At 45.0% G+C, this 22417-nt stretch overlaps 1 protein-coding gene across 1 annotated transcript; it reads right to left on the bottom strand.

Moving 5' to 3' along the window:
- Positions 1 to 640: 640 nt before the first annotated feature.
- Positions 641 to 9936, bottom strand: LOC103677098. The gene is made up of 2 exons (XM_008706334.2): positions 9202 to 9936; positions 641 to 1968 (listed from the first exon to the last, which is right to left on the bottom strand). Exons 1-2 carry the CDS (start codon positions 9934 to 9936, stop codon positions 1951 to 1953), a joined length of 753 nt encoding a protein of 250 aa, XP_008704556.1. The 3' UTR covers positions 641 to 1950.
- Between the last annotated feature and the right edge of the window lie 12481 nt (positions 9937 to 22417).

The raw sequence follows: 22417 nt of genomic DNA on the forward strand, positions 1-22417 counted from the left end.
CCTGTCATTCAAGTCTTAATTCAAAAGTCACCTTTTCTGTTAGGCCAATTCTCATCACACAAACTAAACTATTTATTCTAACACCCCTCACCTCACTACTTCCTTCTGTTTAATTTTATTCCAAGTACTTGTCACAATCTGAAGTTCTATGTTCATGTCTTATTTACTTGTTTCATTTCCTGCTCCTACCAGAATATGTGAGCAGTGACTTTGTCCTATTCATTGCTGTATCCTTAGTGCCTGGAACAGTGATCAAGAAATGTTAATTGAATGAATGAATCCAGAAGTTATTTCTTTAGCAACTATTCATCCAGATTGAAACCATAGTTACAGAAAGCAAAAGTATCATGTCTGAACACACAAAATCAAAAGAAAAAAATGTGTATTAAAACTCATGAGATTTTCTCCTAGATGAGCCACTCAACCCCTCACACGGAGGGTTTTTACTTTTACTTTCCATAATTAACGAACTCGCTTTACAATTTAAACAAATTTGTTATCTAGTTTCCTGGCCTGTGGTGGGTTTTAAAAAGAATCTTAGAGGTAGGCCCACTAATAGCAGTAAGAGGGACTAGGCCAGCACGGAGGAAACTGAAAAATTGCTAAAAAGCAGTAAGAACTCAGAGAGCAGAGCACTGGGGGATATTACGTACAAAGCCAATAGTCTTACAGATGTAAGGTTGCCAGCAAACAATATTGCTATTATAGTAATTACTTAAGTTATCAAGAAAGTTAAATTATTTTGTATATACATCTAAAGAAACAAGGAAATAGTAAATATCAAGTGCTCCTTAGAAAAGATTTTATCCAAAGTGTTATTTTTATTGCTATTTGAAAGGGCAAGCAAAATTTGGTTTTCTGAGAGAATTATTTTTGTGGAACATGTTAAAGAAACTCCCTTCCATCCTCCCTCCCTTCCTTCCTTCCTTCCTTCCTTCCTTCCTTCCTTCCTTCCTTCCTTTTCCCCCTCCCCTCCTTCCCTTCTCACAATGGGAACTGTGCAGCTGTGCAACTAACCATGCCCCTTATAGCATGGATGCCTGGAAAGCCCAGATCCAAATCTGACTGAAAAACACCAGCTCTGTAAGCCTTTACGGCATATATGTTGTTATTGTTGTTCTTTCCCTGATTTTCACTTGATCTCTTCTTCATCTTGATCCCTAGTTATATTTTCCAGACCTGATTCTTTATTGCTATTTACCTTTACCATTATTTTTATTTATTATTTGTGCTATAGTTGTAGTACGCTTGAAATCCTTTACGGAAAAAGATGGAGCGTAGGTAACCAACTCTCCTGCGACCTTTCTGCTTGTGGCATGGGACAAATGGTGTGACATTTTAACTGTTCCTCCATTAAACAACACTTTGAGAATTCAATAAAGAGAAACCAAGCTCCTTGCTGATAAAGTGGGATTTTCAATGATAAAACACTGTTAAGTGCTTGAATAATGAAGCTTTTTGGCTCATAATCTGCTGGACCTGGTAATTGAAAGGTTAATACAAAATCACACATCCTGAAAATTGAAAGTTAAATTCCAAAAAGTAAAAATCGACTAAATATAATCACAGGAAATATGCACAACACAAAGGGCAGCCAAAACCGCGTGGCAGCTGCAGCTTACTTCAGAACAAGGGAAAGGGAGCCCCTTAAGCACGCAGCCCTGCAGTAGGGCAGCCCTGTGAACTGCACGGCACCATCATTCCTTCTAGCCACCACCTTTTGTTCTTCATTAATATGGCTCAGTTCAAGGAATCAGCATAACCCAGTTCAAGAAATGTGGTTATCTTTACGATTTCTGTTGTTCTCAATTCTTGAATACCGTGGGTCAGGCGTCCCAGGGAGTTGCTGTGATGTGGAAGAGACCACGTGTAGACTCTGAGATGGTAACCTGCTTTGTAGAGAACCCCGCTTTCACTAAGGACTTAGCTGTGTATAAATCTTCTAGCATCCTATAGTCTCTGAAAAGTCTACGAAGAAGAAACATATTTGAAAGAGAAAATTTACAATGTCATGACCAATATCAGATTCTAGAAGCAAATCTACTCATAAACCGTATCAGGCAATATTTTGGTTCTAATATATTGCTTAGTTCAGGCACGCTCTTTTTAAAAAATCTCCCCAAAGGCTATAAAAACTAGCTTTCCTAAAATTTGGGAAGGCACATATAGGACATTTATACAAACCAGTCACTTTATAAATTTAGTTGACAACTCCCTGAAAGTGTTTTTAGTCATTTATTGGGTTGGTTGTCCAAATTTGCTCCCCTCCTCTCCACGTCCCATTAATTTCTAGAAACTGTCCCTTTCTGAGATATACATATATTTCACCATCTTTGGGCTCTCAGCAGACCTGATAGTATCCCGTGAGCTGTTCCTGCCCTCGCCCCCACCATAGTAAACCAGCGTGACACCCAACCCACGCTGGACCAAGGAGCCTCTTCCTGGGGGATTGGGAAGCAGGCCTAAGGGGTTCCAGTCTTAGCCTGAATTGTCTCTAAAGAGAGGAGATGTAAACCTGGGACTTGTGGGTGGCCATGCTCCTCCCTCTTCCACAGGGAAGTAGATATGCAGAAAGAGAAAAAATGATTCAGAGAAGAGCAGAGACCAACAGAGAAAAGAGATAGAGAGCCCTGAAAGCTCTGGAGCCCTCACTCCAGTTAGTCCCGTGACCCATCCACATCTCCACATCCTAGGGTCCTGAGGCCCTCGGGTTTTATGAGACCCTACTCTTACGTATACGTGTCCTTCTTCCAACGAATGCCCTGCGTTTGGGATAAAGTATCCTTGAGGATTTCTATTATATGCAACCAAGAATCCTAACTAAATCTCCAAGCAGAACACTTTTGTTCAAGGGCACAAACCTTCAAAGTTAAACTGAGGCAATCTGTTGGAACTAATTCAAACGAGTTAAGTGAGGACGAGTCTCTTCACCATTTTGGTCTTAATTTCTGATTGGCGTTGATTTCCAAATATCTCCTTTGCTGAATAACTGATTCAACAGACTAAAAACACAGAACAACCCTTTCAGCATTTGTTTCCTTTTTAAAATGGGAGAATAACAAAACAAAACTCCTTTTTGGATAGTTATAAAAAACACTCAGCTTTAGTCTCTTTGTCCAAATGTCTCAGGCCAAACTAATACTTGACTAATGCTGCTAACATTTTGTAAAAACAATTAACACTTGGTGTAAAGCGTTTTAAGATGTATTTAGTTCTGGGGCACCTGGGTGGCTGAGGTTTTGAGCATCTGACCCTTGGTTTCGGCTCAGGTCACGATCTCAGGGTCATGAGATGGGGCCTGGCATTGAGCTCTGCACTCAGTGGGGGGTCTGCTTGCCATTCTCTCTCTCCCTCTCCTTCTGTCCCTCCCCCCTGCTTGCACTCTCTCTCTAAAAATAAATAAATCTTTTCTTAAAAAAGTATTTAGTTCTTGTTTATCCTCTGGATAATGAAGAGACATCTAATTTTACCAATAAAGGAGTTTCCCAAGTCATAGTAACTTCTAAATATGATGGACTTTCAGAGACTTGTCATCAAAAGCTGTAGTTTTGGTTAAATTTTAAAGTAAGCACAAATGGATTAGCAAGAACTTAGAATCATAGAACTAGATGGGAGGAAAGCAGTCTAATCTTTTCACACTAGAGACAAGGTGTTAAGACCCAGAATGAAGAGACTTGTCCTTCCTTAGCTAACTTAATCAAAGAGAGGGCCAGAGTCCCTATGTCCCAGCTCCCACTCCAATTGCTTTTCTTTTTCTTTTTTTTTAAGATTTTATTTATTTATTCAACAGAGATAGAGACAGCCAGCGAGAGAGGGAACACAAGCAGGGGGAGTGGGAGAGGAAGAAGCAGGCTCATAGCGGAGGAGCCTGACGTGGGGCTCGATCCCATAACGCCGGGATCATGCCCTGAGCCGAAGGCAGACGCTCAACCGCTGTGCCACCCAGGCGCCCCCCAACTGCTTTTCTGTATGTCACAGGGACACCCAACCGTAAAGTGGCCGGTGTGCTCTCTGCCCTCTTCTCCCGATCAGGATGCCGCAGTGCACATAGTTCCTTGAGCATAGCACTCGTACAAGGACCCACAGTACTTCTGTGTTTGAATGTGAAAGAAAGGGTAAGGAGAGAATAAGAGCAAGAAAATGTTGTCATGGGAACACGGAGGCAAATCACAAGATAAAAAAGAATTGAAACCCATTCTGCTATCTCAGACTTCATTTACTCAAGTAATAAATCAAGACATCTGTGTCAAAACCAATGCAGTGTAAAATAGACTAAAGATAAGCTTTTCAATCCAATCAGTGCTGTCCCCTAAGTACCAAAATCTTTTAAAAGGGACACCATTGCATATTTATCTATATTGCTGTTAAAATTACTGTATGGGCATTTGTGCAAGCTCTCTCTTTGTTCTTTTTTAAAATTCTAAATTGCTCACCAAGAAGGATTAATGTAAAGGTAGAATTATCTACCATTTTATGTTCAGAACAGTTTCTAAACTTACGACAGGCCAGAAAAAGTCAAACAGACTTGGGTAATTAACTGTTGACCCCAGATAAGATAAATGACCTTTTCCAGGGGCGGGTTAAGTATACCCCGGGGCGGGAGGCGGGGGAGGGGGGAGGTGTGTGTCAGTATTTAGCACCAGAAGGGAATTTAATTCACCTGGAATCAGGTCAGAGAAGGAAATAATCATTGGGGCAGATGGCTGGGAATTCTGGCCCTAAAATTCCATGGTGGGATTTGTTTTATTGCTCAAAAAAGGCACGGACTCTTCCATCCCCCTGAATGTTAATCAGCCTTTCAAAGGTTCATTCCTTCATCCCTTCACTCATTCGACTACTTCTTACATGCAGACACTGTGCTACTGTGGATATAGCCCCCGGGCGCTGGCTTAAGTCCCAGATTTCCCCGAGAGAGGCAAGCCCACCCGGTATCTTCCTTGCAGGGAGGTCATTTGACAAAATCATTGCTTTTTAGAGACAAACTGATTGTTTTAATACTTTCATTTCACCAAACAGTTTCATTCCCTCTCTGGATTTGTAGATGCATACTTTATGCAGAGTGTGAGAACTGGAAAGACCTCAGAGAACAAATGTGATAACCTAGCTTTGTTCAGTGAGATGTCAGGGGCCCCTTAGCTAGTTAGTTGCCAGAACCAGAGCTTCATTTCCATCTCTTAAATTCCAGTGCCAGAGACCTTTACTCTAAATAAAAACTTTCCATCAAAAATTTAATGCACTTTGGGGCGCCTGGGTGGCTCAGTCAGTTAAGCGTCTGCCTTCCACTCAGGTCATGATTCCAAAGTCCTGGGATGGAGCCCTGTGTCTGGCTCCCTGCTCAGCGGGAGTCTGCTTCTCCCTTTCCCTCTGCTCCTCCCCACTGCTCCCGCACAGGCGCAGGAGCTCTCTCTCGCTGTCTCTTTCTCAAATAAATAAATAAATAATCTTTTAAAAATTTAATGCACTTTACAGACTTCTATTTCAGACATTGGTCTTATTTTAAGGCAAAACAATCCAAGATACAGAAAGTTAAAACTACTTTTTTCTAGTCTGCTTGACAAGGCCTGCCTATAGGACAGTAGAGCGGCATTTCCCGTCACTACCTTAAAGAAGAACTACCCATCCCTGTCTCCCTCCCGCGTAAACCTCCCAGGGACTCCTTGTCTGTCCTGCTCCTTCTCCACCCTGTCTTCTAGATCTGAGCACTCCTGGAAGCTGGGGATAAGAACTCAAAAAGGTGATTGCTTTTGAGATGACAGAGGAAGAGAAAGAGGAAGACCAATACAGAGAGGTAAAATTTCTGGGAAATTTAAAGCTATAGATGAAAATTTTGTGAGGTTTATAAAAATGGCATTTGGGAGAAAATTTTCTGTCATTTACATACTAAAAGTCATTGTTATTTCAAAACATAACATATGTAAGATATGAAGACCTAGTTTTAAAAAAAATGGAAATTTCCCAAAATGATTATAGAGAAAGCTTCTTTCCCTCTCTTGTGTTGTGTCTGTTTTCTTTATCTTTGTATGGTCTTTGTATCTTTAACCCCAAATTCAAGCCACCCGTTGGCAGTTCCTCTCGTTCCCACAGAGAGGCAGCAGAACATGGGGTCCAAGAAACTGTTAGGGCTGGCTCTGGCCTCAGACCATGGAACATTTTGTGATTCACACTGACAGGCTCACCACAGGAATGTTGTAGCCCTCAGCTGGCATTGCCAGGAGCTGGAACTCCACGTCTTGCAAACCCAGGCCTTCCCTGCTTCTAGAAAGTCACACTTGTTCGCGCAAGGCTGGTTACTAGATCCGATATTCCTGAGGGTCCTTCTCCCATCCTTTCCACCAGGGAAAGTAGGAGAATAGTATCCCAGGTTCTAGAAGCAGTGTGTTGCCTTCCAAGGAAATCTCACCCTCTCAGAAGACACTGAGAGAAGGCTGAAAGAGCTCTGACTTCTGAGTGGATAACTAGAGTTCTGTCCTGAGCTGCCATGTCCTAGTCATAGGACACAGCAAGCAGCTGACTGTCCCTAAACATCTTGTCACCTCATCAGTGAAGGGGGGATGATAATAACGTATATCCTCGCAGAATTCTGAGGTTTTAATAAGAGGAAATAGTGCGTTGGAAGGCCCATGTTGGTCACAGAGCACTATAATTATTTTTACTATAAATTAGGAACCAATTGATTTGATTTGATTTGCTGTGCTTATTCCTTGTGCTAACTTGGAAGGATTTAAGTCAACAATTTTCACATTGGAGCCCATTTGTTTCAACTGTGAGAGGATAAATTTAGCCATCTGGAGCACTGCGAAGAAGAGAGTTTATGCTTACGATCCAGATTTTTCTGCTTGGAAAGTTGATACAAGAACCTCGATCCTATCATACACATGTAGTCTATGCAGGCTTTGCTTCCATATAACCAGCATTTCACTTTAACAAATATAATTGATCATATGTTTCACGAGTACATCAAGTGGAAGTTCCCACTATAGGTAATCAAGGGCTTTCCATTCATAGGTGACAAGAAGATGTTTTTAATCACCCTTCTGCCACTTCGCTGTGACTTATACAGCTATGAGAAACATGAGAACACTGGAGAATTATCAGACACTAATCGAGCAAATCCAGACACCTTAATCAGCTCAGGATCACAGATGGAAAATCTGTCTCTGTTAATTTCTCCTTTCTCTATCACAGAAGACCAGGAAGGGTCACCTGGTTAATAACAGCCATAGGCATTTAAAGGACTTGTGGTCTGAGGGTGCTAATTTCACAACTTGCCTTCCTGTGGTGGAGGGAATCACAAAACCTGACCAGCAAACTCAAGGTTAATTTTTTCAGCCCTGCTTCCTAACCCTTGAGTCCCACCCCACATGAACCGTGTATTCCCTGGTCCTACCCAAATGTCCCACTGATTTGCCTCTCTTTTTCTCTCCTTTAAGACAGGGCTACAGAGTATCCCTTTCACTGGCCCAACACTTTCGTATACAAATCTAAGTTTTTAGTCTGGAATCTTGCAATCCCTGCTTTAGATGGGGGCAGATATCTGGGAGCCCATTAGCAAAAGTGGCTACATGAGGTAGACAAGGCAGAAATCCACCCACTTGGACCAACTCCCAAGGTGCCTCTCCCTAGACAAATGGCAACAGTTCTGAGGCTTTGGCTTATATCTGGAAGATAGGAGGGGAGAGTAGGAAAAGATGCCATTTTCAAGTTATCAGACCAGCATTAAAGTACATAAACAACTACTGTGTGACCCCACATACAGAGTCGGGGCTGACGCACGGGAATGTCATTCCTTCTGAATCCCTGTAGGAAATGAATGATGCAAGAACTAGGAAGGAATGTAAACTATCTCTTAAGGAAGCATGCTAGCATCTCTCTTCTTCTAAGAGTTCCCCTGAACAGTAGGCTCATCCTTTCCTGACTGTGACTGTACAGGCTCCCTGTTAAAAAGGGAAAGGGAAAGGAAGGATGGTGTGTAGAAGCATGTAGGAGACGGCCGCAGAATCTAGATGAAGCCACATCACTCCCAAGCCCACGGAAGACCCATTTTCTGATGTTATGAATTTCATCCGTTCCTCCTGTGAGGTCCCTGACAGTCCCCTCCGTGTCAACCTTCCACATATCCCGACAAAAATCCCTACTCTTCTATCTCCTCTCAGCAACCCCAGCACACACACACACTCTTCCTCACCCTCGCTGCTGTCACCTATATATCTACAAAGTATAGCAAATTGTCCATGCTGCGAAGAAAGGAAAAATAAAAGCATAATTTTGTATTTTGTCCACCCATTTTGGGAGCCATACACCTGAACTGGGTGGAGAGAGCAGCAGCGTGACGAGGGCGTGGAGTCAGAGATGCAGAGAACGAGACGCTAATGACAGAGTCAGCGTGGCCGTGATTGGAGATACAGCCCACAGGAGCTGGAAGAGACCCTGAGGAGCACGCGAACGTACCTCCCCTTCCCTTCCTGCTGGGAAGTGGAGGCTGGGAGGCTGATGCCCAGGCTACATATCCTCTTGGGGCGGGGGAGGGTGATGGAAAGTAGATGTGGGCCTTAGAGGGTCAAACATGTAAAGATGTGTCTGAGTTCCAAGCTGTACCCCAGTCCTGAAGACCTCCACAAAATTCACTGAAGCCTCCCCAAAGTTCCCACAGCCCATTCTGGAGAACAGATTTTGCTTCTGCCCTCTTCTTTTTGGAAGGAAGAAGATTTTTGCCTAGCCACTTGTCAGTTCTCCCATCTGGAACTGGGGATATGGGCCTCTATTCTTCAGGGTGGTTATGAGGATAAATGGGATCTAAGAAAACATCTAGCATGATGGCTGGCGCATCACCGGGCTGTAAAGGTCTGTAGACCTCCTTTGTCCTTCCTCTGGTCTTCCCCTAAAAGTATGTACTTCCTTGCCTAACTTCTCTTCTCCTATCTTTGGCAGAAATCTTGGGAAACAGTTATGCACTCTCCCCTTCCAAACAAAAAGTTGTCAATGTCTGGGAAGGTGGCGGAGCCTGGGGGAAAGATCCAGGCCCAGGCTCGGTGGACTGTGGCTGGAGAGTCCTCTACTATTGAGGTGCACCCCATCCATAGCAGAGGGGACACCCAAGTGTGAGGAACTGGGAAGCCTGGTGGGCTCACCTGTCCCCACTCTCTAGCCCTCTTCCAAGAGAACAGCTGGAGTCCGGGGATTCAGCCACACACGCTTTCTTACCTTGAGAGGCAGAGCGGCAGGCGGGGCCGGGTAGCTCTTGCTGGTCTGAACACGTGGACAGTATCTGCAGAGCCTTGCTCTCCTAGCTCGAGCTGTGCTCCCGGCGCCCTCTTCACAGCTGTTTGGGAGCACCTGGCAGGTGGCCACACTTCTCCTCAGCATAGCGCTCTCACCCCTGTCAGTAGTGTGAGCCAGGTTGGACTGTGGAATTGAACATCCCCAGGCATCCCAAGACCGAGGGTCCGTGCTCCACAGGTCCTGGGGGGCAGTGGTGGCTGCCCAGTGCTCCCAGCCCATGGAGGGATTGCTCCTTTCATCGCTCATTACGGGAGCTGGGCTAGGAAGGCTGCATGACAGGGGCTGTAGTCGTCCAAATTTCCTGGAGGCAGGGGCCAGGGAAGGCCTGTGACGTGGGGATCTGCACACGCGACCCCTCCTTACACACAGGTCCCGGGGTTTTTCCTCTCTCTCCTCCTTCAGAGCAGAGCAACTGAAAGCAGCTGGTTCCTCTGTCTCAGAGGCCCCCTTCTGCAGCAGGCGCGAGGGGGGAGCAGCCAAGCCCTGTGTGCGCCTGAGGTCCCGGCCTGCCAAGAAGCCAGTCCTGGGACTTGGGAAAATGTGTCCCTCCTCCGGGCCCCCTGGGGCTGCTGTCCAGGCTGCGGCGGCTGGAGACAGGGAGGGGGGAGCGCGGGCAGGGGGGGCCTGCAGCTGGATGGAGAGGAAGGAAGTTTTCATCTGCTGTTGCTCAGGCTGTTCAGCCACTTCCTCCAAGGGGGTAGGGCTGGCTCCTGCCAGGGTCGAGTTTCAGACCTCAGTGCCCAGGGATGCGAATGCCAGCAGCTGTGGGCAGACACGAGTTGGCCCCATGGTTCCACTGACAGCCTGAGGAAGCAAACGACACACCTTCAGCACCCAGGGGGAGTCTTCAAGGAGCAGGGGGAATGTTGGCTGTGGGGCTGGACTCAGCACTCACTTCATAGAATCACAAGAACAGACAGACTGGTGGGGCACACTCTGGGACTGAGGGGTGGGAGGGGACAGTCAAGACTCCGCCGCTCTCACCTTGGTGTGTCAGATGGAATTCCTTTTTCTTAATTAAATATCCCTTTCCCCATATTTGAAATGAAAACACTAAAGTTATTTGTTTCATTGTTTCATCCTAAATTCTGTGTTAGCTACAGCTGTTCTTTGGTGTCTGACTTGTGAGACAGTGTGTGATGTAGAGATGAAGCCTCCAGGACACTTCAAAGTGTGCTTGCAATCTCGCTTGCCTGCGCTGGTAACACACAGTTTACCCAACTTCAATGTTTTCATGAATTTCCTCTTTAAATCCTGTGGTTATTTAGGAGTGCCCCAGCGTTAGTCCCATAGTTCCATATCAAAATACTTGACATCACACACACACAAATAAATAAAAATAAACAGATAAAGAAGAAAAAGAGATAAGGGGAAAAAGAGAGAGAGACAGTGACAGAAAGATGAAATTAAAAACTTGCAGTGACAAACCAGATGCAAGGGGGTTTTGTTTGTTTTAAAGAAATACTTCCGCCTCTTGTGAGAACCACAGTAATCCACCTGAAAATCCATTGAGTAATCCACTTTCAGTGTTACTATAGGCTCAATACCTCTCACAGTGGAAAAGAACATTCTGAGTCCTGTGGCCTTATCCCTGAGGAGTGAAGAGAGAGTAGGAGGTGGGAAAGGTCTTTTCTTTCTCAATGTGGACTTGACTGCAAGGAACCAGGACATTATGCTAGGAGACAGACTGAGCCCAGAGCCCAGAAAGTTGTCTGCTCTGCAGCACACAAGCCTGAGCCCCTCTCCCTCCCTGGCCCCTGGCCATTACCTTCCATCGGCAGCACCCCTGGGGTAATGCAGGGCCACGGCTGGCCAGGGCGTCTTGGGAAGTTCTCAGGATGGGTGGCGGGGGTTCTCCATTTATTTTTATTTTTAAACATCTTCGCACAACGTTTACAACCAAGGCGATGGCGGCTCTGCCCTCATTTCCAGACAGCTGACCAAGGAGTCAGTGTACATCTCCTGAGAACTGTGCCAGCGCTGTCTCATGTAGGCATGGGCCACTGTAACCGTCTACAACAAACACCATTACAGAGGAAACTGTGGCGAAGTCTTAGACCCGTCCACTGAAATAATGATATGTTGATCTGATCACGCTGTTTTTCAACAAAAGTCCTGTGTCCGGTCCTCTTATGTAATTTGCCCACTGTCCCCTAAAATTACTTGTTTGGACACTAATCACTCAACAAATGCTAGTTTGTTAACTGATCAACCGCTAAGAAGGCCAGGAGCTCTGTGTTTGTACAGAACAGGAACGTGGCTGAGAAGAAACCATCGTTTTGTTTTAGCCTCTACGGTGGTGAGCATTACAGCAGGTGCTTTGCACACCTTCTGTGACTCAAGGCAGAACACAGTCCCGTGAGGACGTGGCACCACCTTGGTCCTGCAGGTGCGGAGTGTGCGGCTCAGGGGAGTGAGAGGATTACCAGCTGCCTCTTTCCCACAGCTGCAGATAGGCCAGGGCTTTGAAGAGTGAGGAGATGAGAGGTCTCACTTCAACTCCAACCTCCAAATAAAACGAGGTACAAAAGAACTATGGTGGTAGTGGTAGTGTGTTCACGACACTTCTCTTGTCTAACTTTTTATTTGTAAGCCTACCCCAGAAGTGACTACGGCCAAATATTTCGTTTCTAGGTTGTGCGGGTTTGGAATAGGAGAAGAGTAAAGAAATGGTAGATGCCACTAAAGAGTCGGCAGAAGGGCTGACAGGACTTACTTGGAGGACACACGTAAGACATCTCCTTAGGACCCTCTTAAGTATTTGGGGGGCACCTTAAAGGGAGGCTGAAGTTCTGTATGAGAAGTTGAGGCAGGTGCCAGAGAGACACAGGTTTCTGCTATGATGTAAATAGCACTGTGATTGAGAGCACATGCTTTGATGCCAGACAGACATTTCTCTGAATCCACTGTGTGGCTGTGTGACCTTCAGCAAGTTACTTAACCTCTCTGATAATTAGTTTAAGATGAGGTAACAATATCTAATTTATAGGGTTGCTGAGAGGATTAGGTGGAAGTGTATATAAAGGGCTTACTTAGCTTAGTAGCTGGCACATAATGGTTTCTCAATAAATGTTAGGAACTCTTAGAATTTATACCCACATACTATTAAGGCCTAGAGAAAACTGGTTGACCCAATGGAAAGGTTGAGCTGTGGCATGAAATGTATATATTTAATCCATGGTGGGCAATCACACGCATATTTTCATGCTTCTCATGTGATGAAGCACCTAAGAGCTAAGGAATTAATTGGGATGAGGGAGGAGTCAGCTGTGAATTGGGGTCTGGACACATGTGCTTGAGTTCTGATGTGATCATTTATTAGCTATGACTCACAGTAAATTTCTGAACTTCAGTGCATTTACCTGAGCAAAATAAATTTCTGCCTTTCCTGCCTTACAGAATTATCTCGAAGGTCAAATGGGATAATCTATGTAAGAATACTTTGTAAACACAAAATTCATATATATTAGGTCTTTAAGTCAGCATGGGTTTTGTTATAATATCAATAATAACTCTAAATCATTGTCTCTGATTTCTCTGAAGACTCAAGATTTCTTTGTCTGAAAGGATTCTAGGTTGACTCCCACCACCATTGACCTTCAAGATTCATAAGGTGTGATCGCAAACAACAGATAATTTAAATTATGCTCTATTTCTGCTAGTGATTTCTTCTCATTACATTTAGAGAGGAAAAGAACATTCTAGAATCTTAACAAGGGTGGTGTGGGGAGTGGGCATTGAGGAGGGATATCAGAGTATTTGCTTGTCTCACTTAAATCTTATGACAACCTTAGGAAGTAGGCAGCAGGATCCCCCTTTTAGAAATGCAGAAAAGAGGGGCACCTGGATGGTTCAGTCGGTTAAGTGTCTGCCTTTGGCTCAGGTCATGATCCCAGGGTCCTAGGATAGAGCCCCACATTGGGCTCCCTGCTCAGTGGGGAGTCTGCCTGTCCCTTTCCCTATGCTGCTCCCCCCACTCAGGCTTTTTTTTTTTTTTCTCTCTCTCTCTCAAATAAATAAGTAAAACAAAAGAAAAGAAAAGAAATGCAGAAAAGGGAGAATAAGGAAAATGAAGTCACTTGCTTAGAGCAATGTGTTTTGGGAGGACAGGGATTTGAGATTTGCATCCAGGTCTGGCTCTTCCCCTCACTAGGCTGGGTAGGCCCCATCAACGCTGCAGCTCGTTCAGCATGTCTGTGCTTCCCATCTCCAAAGCCTGGATTCCTGGGAAAGACCTACTCACCACATAAGTGTTATGTTTGCTGATGAGGGAGCCTCTCTAAAATTGTTTCCCTGGTGTTTTTAAGAGCTTAAAATGATTCAAGATTGTACAAAAATGGTAAAATCAAGAATCTGTTGTCTGAGTTGAAGATAAGGTTTTCTCCCAGGAGTGGTGATTCCAGAGAACAAGTGTTAGAGGTGCAAGTTCCAGGGAATCCCAAGGATTCCCGGAAATATTCTATTCAGAGTTAAAGTCAAAGAGTCACAACCTGCCTCTCTGCAGTCAGTCATTCTCTCAGAAGGTGGCATCCACAGTGGTCCGCCCTTGTTAATTAAACTGGGAAACTTCTGGAGTCACTGTGTCCAGTTGGTGACCTGTTGGTCATCCATAGCCTGATAGGAAGGAAAGAAGGCTATAGGAGGTATAGCCTCTCCTGCTATATGTGTTTGGAAAATGCATTCCTTTTTTTTTTTATGAATCATCAATTTTATTTTATTTATTTTTTTAATAATATTTTTTATTATGTTAGTCACCATACAGTACATCCCTAGTTTTTGATGTAAAGTTCCATGATTCATTACTTGCGTATAACACCCAGTGCACCATGGAAAATGCATTCTTGAGTCAAGAAAGAATGAGAAATAGGGCAGAGGTAAGGGTGGGGCATGGGACTGAGGAAGAGTTTGGCAGAAATGAAACCTGAATAGCTAAGGAGGCAAGAAGAGGCCAGAGAGAGTATGTTAGGGCAGGGACATGGACTGAACTGAAAGATATGACCTAGGAGAGTCGGAGCAACGCCAATAGTAAGCACTGAACATTCCTATTCATGCCATTTCAACTAAGGCTTCAAGATTCTTTAGGATAGTCTATCTACTGGTTAGAAATACACCTCCCCTCACAGTTGTGGCTTAAATAAGGAGATTTGCTTAATAGTGAACATGTTAATGCCGACATTAATCCTCACAACAAGGTAAATATTAGAGTCTGTCTCAAAGCAGACACTAAGTGTGCAGAAGTTAAACTATTTTCCCAAAGTGACATAGCAATTAAGTGGATGCAGACTCGGGTCTTTCAGGCGCCAAAGTCTACGTGCTTTCCATGATGCCACACTGCTTCCAAATGCCTCTATTCAGGGACCAACTTTATCTTCTATTTTATAGATAAACACCTGCGATTTGGAGAGGTTAAAAGAAAGAAAAGAAAACTTTTCTCACATCCTTTTCAAGTACCAAGGGCATATGGTCCCCTCAACTCCTCCACCTCTTACTTTCTTCAAACTCACTCGCCTGTGACCATTTCCTGCCTCTCCCCAATAAGCAAGCTCAGCTCATTTCTTCAGGAGTCGACATCATGTCGGATATTTCCCCTTGCGATGATTATTTTTGGAAGAACCAGATGGAGTTTTCCCATTTCCATTTCCTGTAACTGCCTGCCACATTGACGCCCCCCCCCCCCCATAGATGGGTGCGTTTTGAGTGACTTGCGTTTCAGGTTGATACGTGCCTACCCCGGCATCTGATCCCATAGGCTGACTGTTTTTGAAGTAAATGGAAAAAGTTCTTGAACAGACCAGAGCGATACCCATGAGGAATTTAAATGCTCAGCTCTGTGTCGTGCCCAGCTGGCTGTCTTTTAGTTCATGGTTTCTGAAGCCTTTTCCACTGTGAAAGCGCTGGACAGTCAAAGGTGGGGGTCTTTGCAGCCAGGTAGGGAGCTCCACCTTACAGAAGGGGTGAGGTGGGGTGGGATAGGGACAGTTTGTGGTGTGAGGAGTAAGGTCTGAGTTATTTGTGTTCTAAGACCCAGGTCAGAGCCAGAGGCTATACCTCCTTCACTTAATCTCTAATTGTTCCAGATCATTCTTCAGCGAAGTTCTCCTCACAGTGTTAGTGCGTTTGCCAAAAGCAGCCTTCAAAAAAGCTTGATTAGATGAATAGGGATTACATCTAAGTGAACCTTTTATAACTAATTAGAGGAAATGACTCATTTCTATTGAACTCATAATGGCTGCAATTTCTTCTAGTGTCACCATGTGCCAAGGACTTCCCACTTGCTACCCAGTTTAGTCCTCAAGAGGCCACAGGATGAAGAAACTGAGGCCCAGAGACATGAAGCACCTTGCCCAAGGTCATTAACAAGAGGTAAAGCCAGCATTCAAGCCCTTTTGTCCTAACTCCAAACAGGGGCCAAGTGCCTCTCAGTGCATCCCTGTCCTCATTCCAGCCCACTCCAAGTTCCTTCAGTGCTCACTCCATCCCAGTTCAATGGAGTTTACTAGCTGCTGCTACCTCGGTCTTCTAAGACCCCAAGTCAGCCATGCCCATGGTCTGTGGTCTCCAACATAAAGATAATCTTAACCACTGGTTTGCCTGTACCTTCCCTCTCTTTCCAGACTTTTCTCCCACTGCTCTTCCATGGGATCCCCCTCATGCAAGTGTGTTCCCCATGCAAAACTTTCACTTAGACCCTTGCTTGAGCCCCTTCCCTTCTCTGTCTCCCCCACCTATGCAAACGCTACTGCCTTCTGGGGCCCTGTACAGATTCCATCAGTTTCTGACACCTTGCCAGACACTCCGGCCGTCAGGAGTCCTTCCCTTCCTAGCACGCTCTGCCAACAACTTCTGTTCTAACGCCAGCCACGTGTTGTTCCCTGTGGTGAAAGAGAGAAAAGAAAGAAAGAAGTTTTCAAAAAGTTTGGAAATTGTCTTTTTGCTAACTCCTGACTCAGTCTCAAAAATCCAAAATATTTTAGTGTTGCAACCATTCTGCCCTAAGTAAAACATCTGGCTCAGTTGTATACTCAGATCAGAACCACACATTGGTAATTTTTGAGATATACCAGACAATAGTTTCACTTGAAACACTATCAAATTATGACTAATTCAGCAGTGGGTTTGGAAAGCTGTGTGTGAGGCATACCAACTTGCCCAATGAGGCACTGTTTAAATAGAAGCGAAGGAGGTTTTATCGGGTCTTAATAATAAAAACAATTACTAAGCACGTACTGATTGAGTATCCGCTCGCTACCCTGCAGTAATAATGCCCTTGCATAAAGGTCTCACAGGAAAACAGTGATCTTCAGTCCTTGGGAGTTTGATCTTTTGCTCTATTCCCTGACTCCAGCAAGGGCAAAAATATGATCCAGAACCAAAGCAGTCACCTGCATCAGTGTTAAACACAATTTCTCTCCCAAGAAAGGCATGATGTCATCCCTTAAGTAACAGGAAGGGAGAAGTCGAGAATATAATAAGGCTAGATAATATTTGGGGATACTTACTTATCCAAAATGGATTCCCTGTTTTGTTTTTAGGATTTCTGGGCTTCTGCTATGATTCTTGACAGGGGCTTCAGGTCAAAGGAATGATGGTCACTGGAGACAGGCCTAGGCTTTGTTTTGGAGAAGAATGAGAAAAAGAAAAGAGCTCTGACCAGATTGCAGGTCTAGCCCCACACCTCACCAGGAGCACAGACTCAGCATCTATATGTGAAATATAAAAATATCTGCCCTAACTCAGAGTGTTACTGAATAATTACCATGTTAGGACTATAGAGGAGAATTTGAATTTTGATGCTTTCTTTTAAGATAAGACAAATTGATTAAACAATTGAGGTTTTATTTTAATTTTGTTTTATTTAAATTCAATTAATTAACATATATTATTAGTTTCAGAGGTAGAGGTCAGTGATTCATCAGTTGCATATAACACCTAGTGCTCATTATGTCACATGCCCTCCTTTTTTTTTTTTAAAGATTTTTATTTATTTATTTGACAGAGAGACAGCCAGCGAGAGAGGGAACACAAGCAGGGGGAGTGGGAGAGGAAGAAGCAGGCTCCCAGCAGAGGATCCTGATGTGGGGCTCGATTCCAGGACCCCGGGATCACGCCCTGAGCTGAAGGCAGATGCTTAATGACTGAGCCACCCAGGCGCCCCGTCAGATGCCCTCCTTAATGCCCATCACCCACTGACCCCAGCCCCTCAACCCCTTCCCCTCCAGCAACCCTCAGTTTGTCTCCCATGGTTAAGAGTCTCTTACAAGAGGTTTGTCTCCCTCTCTGATTTTGTCTTGTTTTGTTTTTCCCTGCCTTCCTCTATGCTCCTCTGGTCTATGTCAGTTGAGGTTTCTAACATCAGTGGCATGTATGTCATTGCCACCAAGGGACACACATTCACCATTTCAACAAGTATTGTTGAGCGTCTCCTGTGTGGCAGGGACTGCAGAGGTAAGTATGCACTAGTCAGTGCCCAGAAGCAGCTTCGATCCAGTGGGGGTGCTGCCTACACGGAAAACTCTGAACCCAGATACAAGTAAGAAAACGTCCTTAGATGCAGTGAGGCCACAGTGCTACAGGGCTCAGAAGAGAGGACACTGTGGAGAGTCAATATTGCGGACTGAATGTTAGTGTCCCCCCAGGATTTATTAGGTTTAAACCTAATCCCAGTGCTATTTGGAGGTAGAGCCTTTGGGAGGTAGTCAGGTCATGAGGGTGGAGCCGTTTTGGTGGGGATCATTTCCTTAAAAGAAGAGGCCAGAGGGCTGTTCCTTCTGTCCTGTGAGTTCACACCAAGAAGTCGGCATTGTGCAATGGGGAAGAAGGCCCTCGTCAGACGCTGAATTGGCCGGCACCTTGATCTTGGATTTCCCAGAACGGTGAGAAATAAGTTTCTATTGTTGATAAGCCACCAGTTTGTGGTATTTTGTGAAAGCAGCTTGAATTGACTAAGACAAAAATTCATACCACGTAATGGGGTGCCACTACAGCAAACCCCTAAGAAGGTGGCGGCAGCTTGGTGGCCGGGTTACAGGTAGAGGCAGGAGGAGGTTTAGTTGCTTGCTGGACAAAGCTGAAATTATCATACAGGAACGTCTGTAAACAATTGTGGTAGGAGCTCAGAAAGGAAAGGAGAGCTGTAAAGAAGTTTTCCATCTTAGAAAATACATAAATCATCATGTACAGAATGTTGATAGAAATGCGGACAACAGAGGCCATTCCGATGAGGTCTGTGATGGAGGCGAGGAACTTGTTGGACAGTGGAGAAAAGGCCATCCCTGTTCTAACATGGTGANNTGAACTGTGTTTGCGTACTAGTGTTTTGTGGCAGGTAGAACTTCCAGGGCTGAAGTTGGATGCTTTTAAGATTATTTATTTATTTATTTAGAGAGAGACAGACCGTGATAGCAAGAGAGAGTGCGAGTGGGGAGGAGAGGGAGAAGCAGGCTCCCTGCTGAGCAGGGAGCCAGATGCCGGGCTTGATCCCAGGATCCCGGAATCATGACCTGAGCGCCAGGCCGATGCTTAACCGACCGAGCCTCCCAGGTGCCCCATGAAGTCAGATGCTTTGTGGAGGACACTTCTAAGCAAAGTGTTGAAGAAGTGACTTGGTTTCTTCTGAGTTCTTACAGTAAAATATGAGAGGAGAGAAGTGAATTAAAGATGGAATTATTAAGGAAAAAGGAACCAGACCTTAAAGATTTGAAAAATTCCCATACTGAATAAAAAGAGAATGTGTTTGGAAGAGAATGTAGGGTGTGGTCCAGCACCCATTTGATAAGGAGATTAGAATGGGCGTGAACTGCCAGGTAAGGAGCACCATGAACTTTGACTTTTGAAGATGAAGGTGAGATGAGAGTAGGAAGAGAGGGCAGTTCGGAAAATATGTACTTGCATACGATGCGTCTCTGCAATAGGTCTCATAGCACATATCACGATGTGTCATCCCAGAGTTACTGATTTGCTTAATTATTTGAAGTCTGTTTCCCACAGGACTAGGGGAGGTACCACGTGACTTTGTTCTTCACCCCACACCTAGTCCCCAGCACAGAGCTTAGCACCATAAATACTTGTTAAATGAAGAAACAGTGTATATGTGGACAAGTTCTTGCCTTTAATCAGCTTGTAATCTAATGGGGAAGACAGAAAAACACAGCTTTAATACAAGATAGAATGGGATAAACACTGAAGAGAGGTACAAGTAGAGAGATTTTTCTGACAGAGCAGTCAGGGAGGTCTCATGGAAGGAAGGCCACCTCAGGTGGCCTTGGTCAGCATTACGATAGGTAAAGATTAGGAAGTCATACATTCAAGGCTGGAGGAAACTAGAGGAAAAACACAGAAATGGGGCATGATGTAACAAGTTTAGGGCATATGATAAGTGGCTCAAAGTGATGGCGTGCATGCAAACATGGTTTACAATGGGAAATGGGGGACGTTTAGATCACAGAAGGCCTCGAAAATAAAGTTAAGGGAGTCTTTTAAGGCTTTTGAGGAGGAATGACTTTGAGTCTGTGAAAGACAGTTTGTTAGCGTGCTCAATTCCGTGCTTCAGCCCAGCAAACCCTTCTTGGGGGTCTGGTGAGAGCTAGTCGTGCACACTGCGCTGGGCATGAGTGCGCCAGGCCCTTCACAGGCCACATTGCACGAGTTCCCACAGCACACACTGGCACCTTGGGGTTTAGATAAGCAAACAGAGGCTCTGAGGGTGCGTGGACCAAGCAGTAGCCACAGTAACCAGTGTGGTCTGCCAGGCGTCCGAGTCATTCTCTGCAGCCCTCAAGCCGTGTTCCCGTCAGGAAGCAAACAGAAATGCTGCCTGGGAGACACAGCGTGTCCTTTCTGCTGGGAGAAGAACAGAGCCAGTATGGGGCACTGAGGCTGGTGGGCACGTGGCCATGCCCTGTGGGTAGATGCAGACAGACAGTGCAATGGATCCGGTTCCCCTTTGCCTGGCAGACCAGGCAGCAGCGACTACCTCGGCTGGATATGAATGGATGTGCTTCTCACACAGTCTGTGCCTTTCAGAAGGAAATCTTCTAAAGCAGGGGGAAAAAAGGCCTATTTATCTTGAAAGGAGTAAAAGAAGAGTTAAGGGTAAAGGGCAGAAAGCAATACTTAAAAGAATAACTGTTTGAAATAGAATGCTTTTCATTAGGTCTGTGCAGCTGTTTCAATGACAGAAAATGGTTGTTCATTGCATTTCACACACATACGTGTTAGGGCCTCCTTTTCAACTTAGCACGACTTCTTTCGCCCGGGTAGTCAGCATGGCCTCAGAAGTGGGAAAAGAAAATGCCCTCCCGTAGGGTGCAACTCGAAGGAGGCCAGGAAGGCCTACTTGGCCCCAACGAGATGTTCACAGAGTGACATAGATCCAAAAGTTCTACCCTTGCAGATCAGTTTCTCTGGGTCAGTCATCCCCTGGGGGAGGGCGGATTCTCTTTTAAAATTCCAGTTACTCAAGGGGAGCAAACCCATCATACCGCCAATATCTCGGTGCAAGTGCTTTTCTGAGGCTGCTTCGTACACTGTCCAGGTTCAGCAGCTCCTGGAGATGCGAGCGGGGCAGCAGGAGGAGAGACTGGGCCATAGGCAGGCCAGGGAGAGTCTCACCTGCACCCACTCTTCCCAGTGAACTCCACACAAGTCAAGGGCATGGGGTGCAGCTGGTGAAGGTAAAGTCCGACAACAGCATAGGGTTTTATTGGGTTCCGTGTTTCCAACTATAGTTGGAGAATTTTCCTTTAGTCACTTTCTACTTTTAAAATATGGAAAACGACGTAAAAAAATTTTTTTAGAGGCAAGTTTCATCCTTTCCAGCTCCTTGTTATTACAAATATTTGCTTCGGAAAGAAATATACCAGCATGTGTACACACACGTGACTGTGCTTTCTGTTTGTTTTGCATTTGGCAATAGGAAAAACACAGTTAACACTCTTTAAAAAATCCAGCCAAGCAGAAAATTGGGAACAGCAGCAGCTGTGAGAAGAGACGTGTGCACAGGGTACAAACGAGTTTTATTCCACCTAGACTGTCTGTCCTCAGTCACTGGGGGCCCATCCGAGAGGCAGACGCTGTGATGCTGGCAGTGACGATGGTAGAGAAAGAGACACACTGAGAAAGAGACAGGAGGGAGAAGCAGATGATTTTTTCTACAAGAAGCTCTTTAAATGCTTGGAGTCTATTCCCAATGGCTCACATACCCACTGTCTGGACAGGCCTTGGCTTTGAAGCGAGAAGGCCCAGTTCTGCCACTTCCTGATGGGGTAAACTCGGGCAAGTCGCCAGGGCTTGCTGACCCTCGTTTTCTCACGTATAAAACGATGATAATAATGGCTCCCTTGTAAAAGAGAAGCAAGGACTGAATGAGATAACATGTAAGACAGTAGTTTATAGAATGGATATTGCTATGCACAAGTGAGTTATTTTTCTGAATGTATGACTCCACTTAAAGTTATAAAACATCCCTGACAAGCATGGCCTCCTGGATAATTCTTTGTATTTTTTTTAAAGATTTTATTTATTTATTTGAGAGACAGAACAAGTGGTGGGGAGGGGCAGGGGGAAAGAGAGAGAGAAGCAGACTCCCTGCTGAGCAGGAGGCGGGGAGGGGGCTCCGATCCTAATTGCCCTGAGCGAAGGCAGCCGCTTAACTGACTGAGCCATCCAGGCACCTCCCTCCTGGATAATTCTTACACAGATCTTAAAAGATGAATAGGAACTAGCCAGTCTGAAGGGTGGGAGAGCATTTGTGTTTTCAGTGAGCAAAACACACATAAGGAAACCATGGGCATGCAGTTTGCAGGGCAGTCTGGGGTGCAGACTGGGGGGATGGGGTGGGCAGAGATGCGCCCCAGGTGGTTTGGCTTAGTAGCTCTAAACATTAGGTTTGCGACAGGCAGTGGCAGGAGCTCGATCCTTCAGGGTTGAGGTGTATACCTTGGTCCGTACCTTGGTAGCAAGCTCGCATTTTATACCCTAGAACAGTGTTTTAGCTATTGTGTTCAGTGAAATTTTAACAAACATATTTTTTCCAGCATTTTTTTTCATTTTCTTTTATTTTTCCATCATGATAAGTGTACCCTTTCATTCTCATCCCCTATGTCCCCCATCCTCCCCCCACCTCCCCTCCGGTAACCAT

Source organism: Ursus maritimus, unplaced genomic scaffold (assembly GCF_017311325.1).
Source record: "Ursus maritimus isolate PB19 unplaced genomic scaffold, ASM1731132v1 scaffold_28, whole genome shotgun sequence".
In the NCBI taxonomy this organism is placed as follows: Eukaryota; Metazoa; Chordata; class Mammalia; order Carnivora; family Ursidae; genus Ursus; species Ursus maritimus.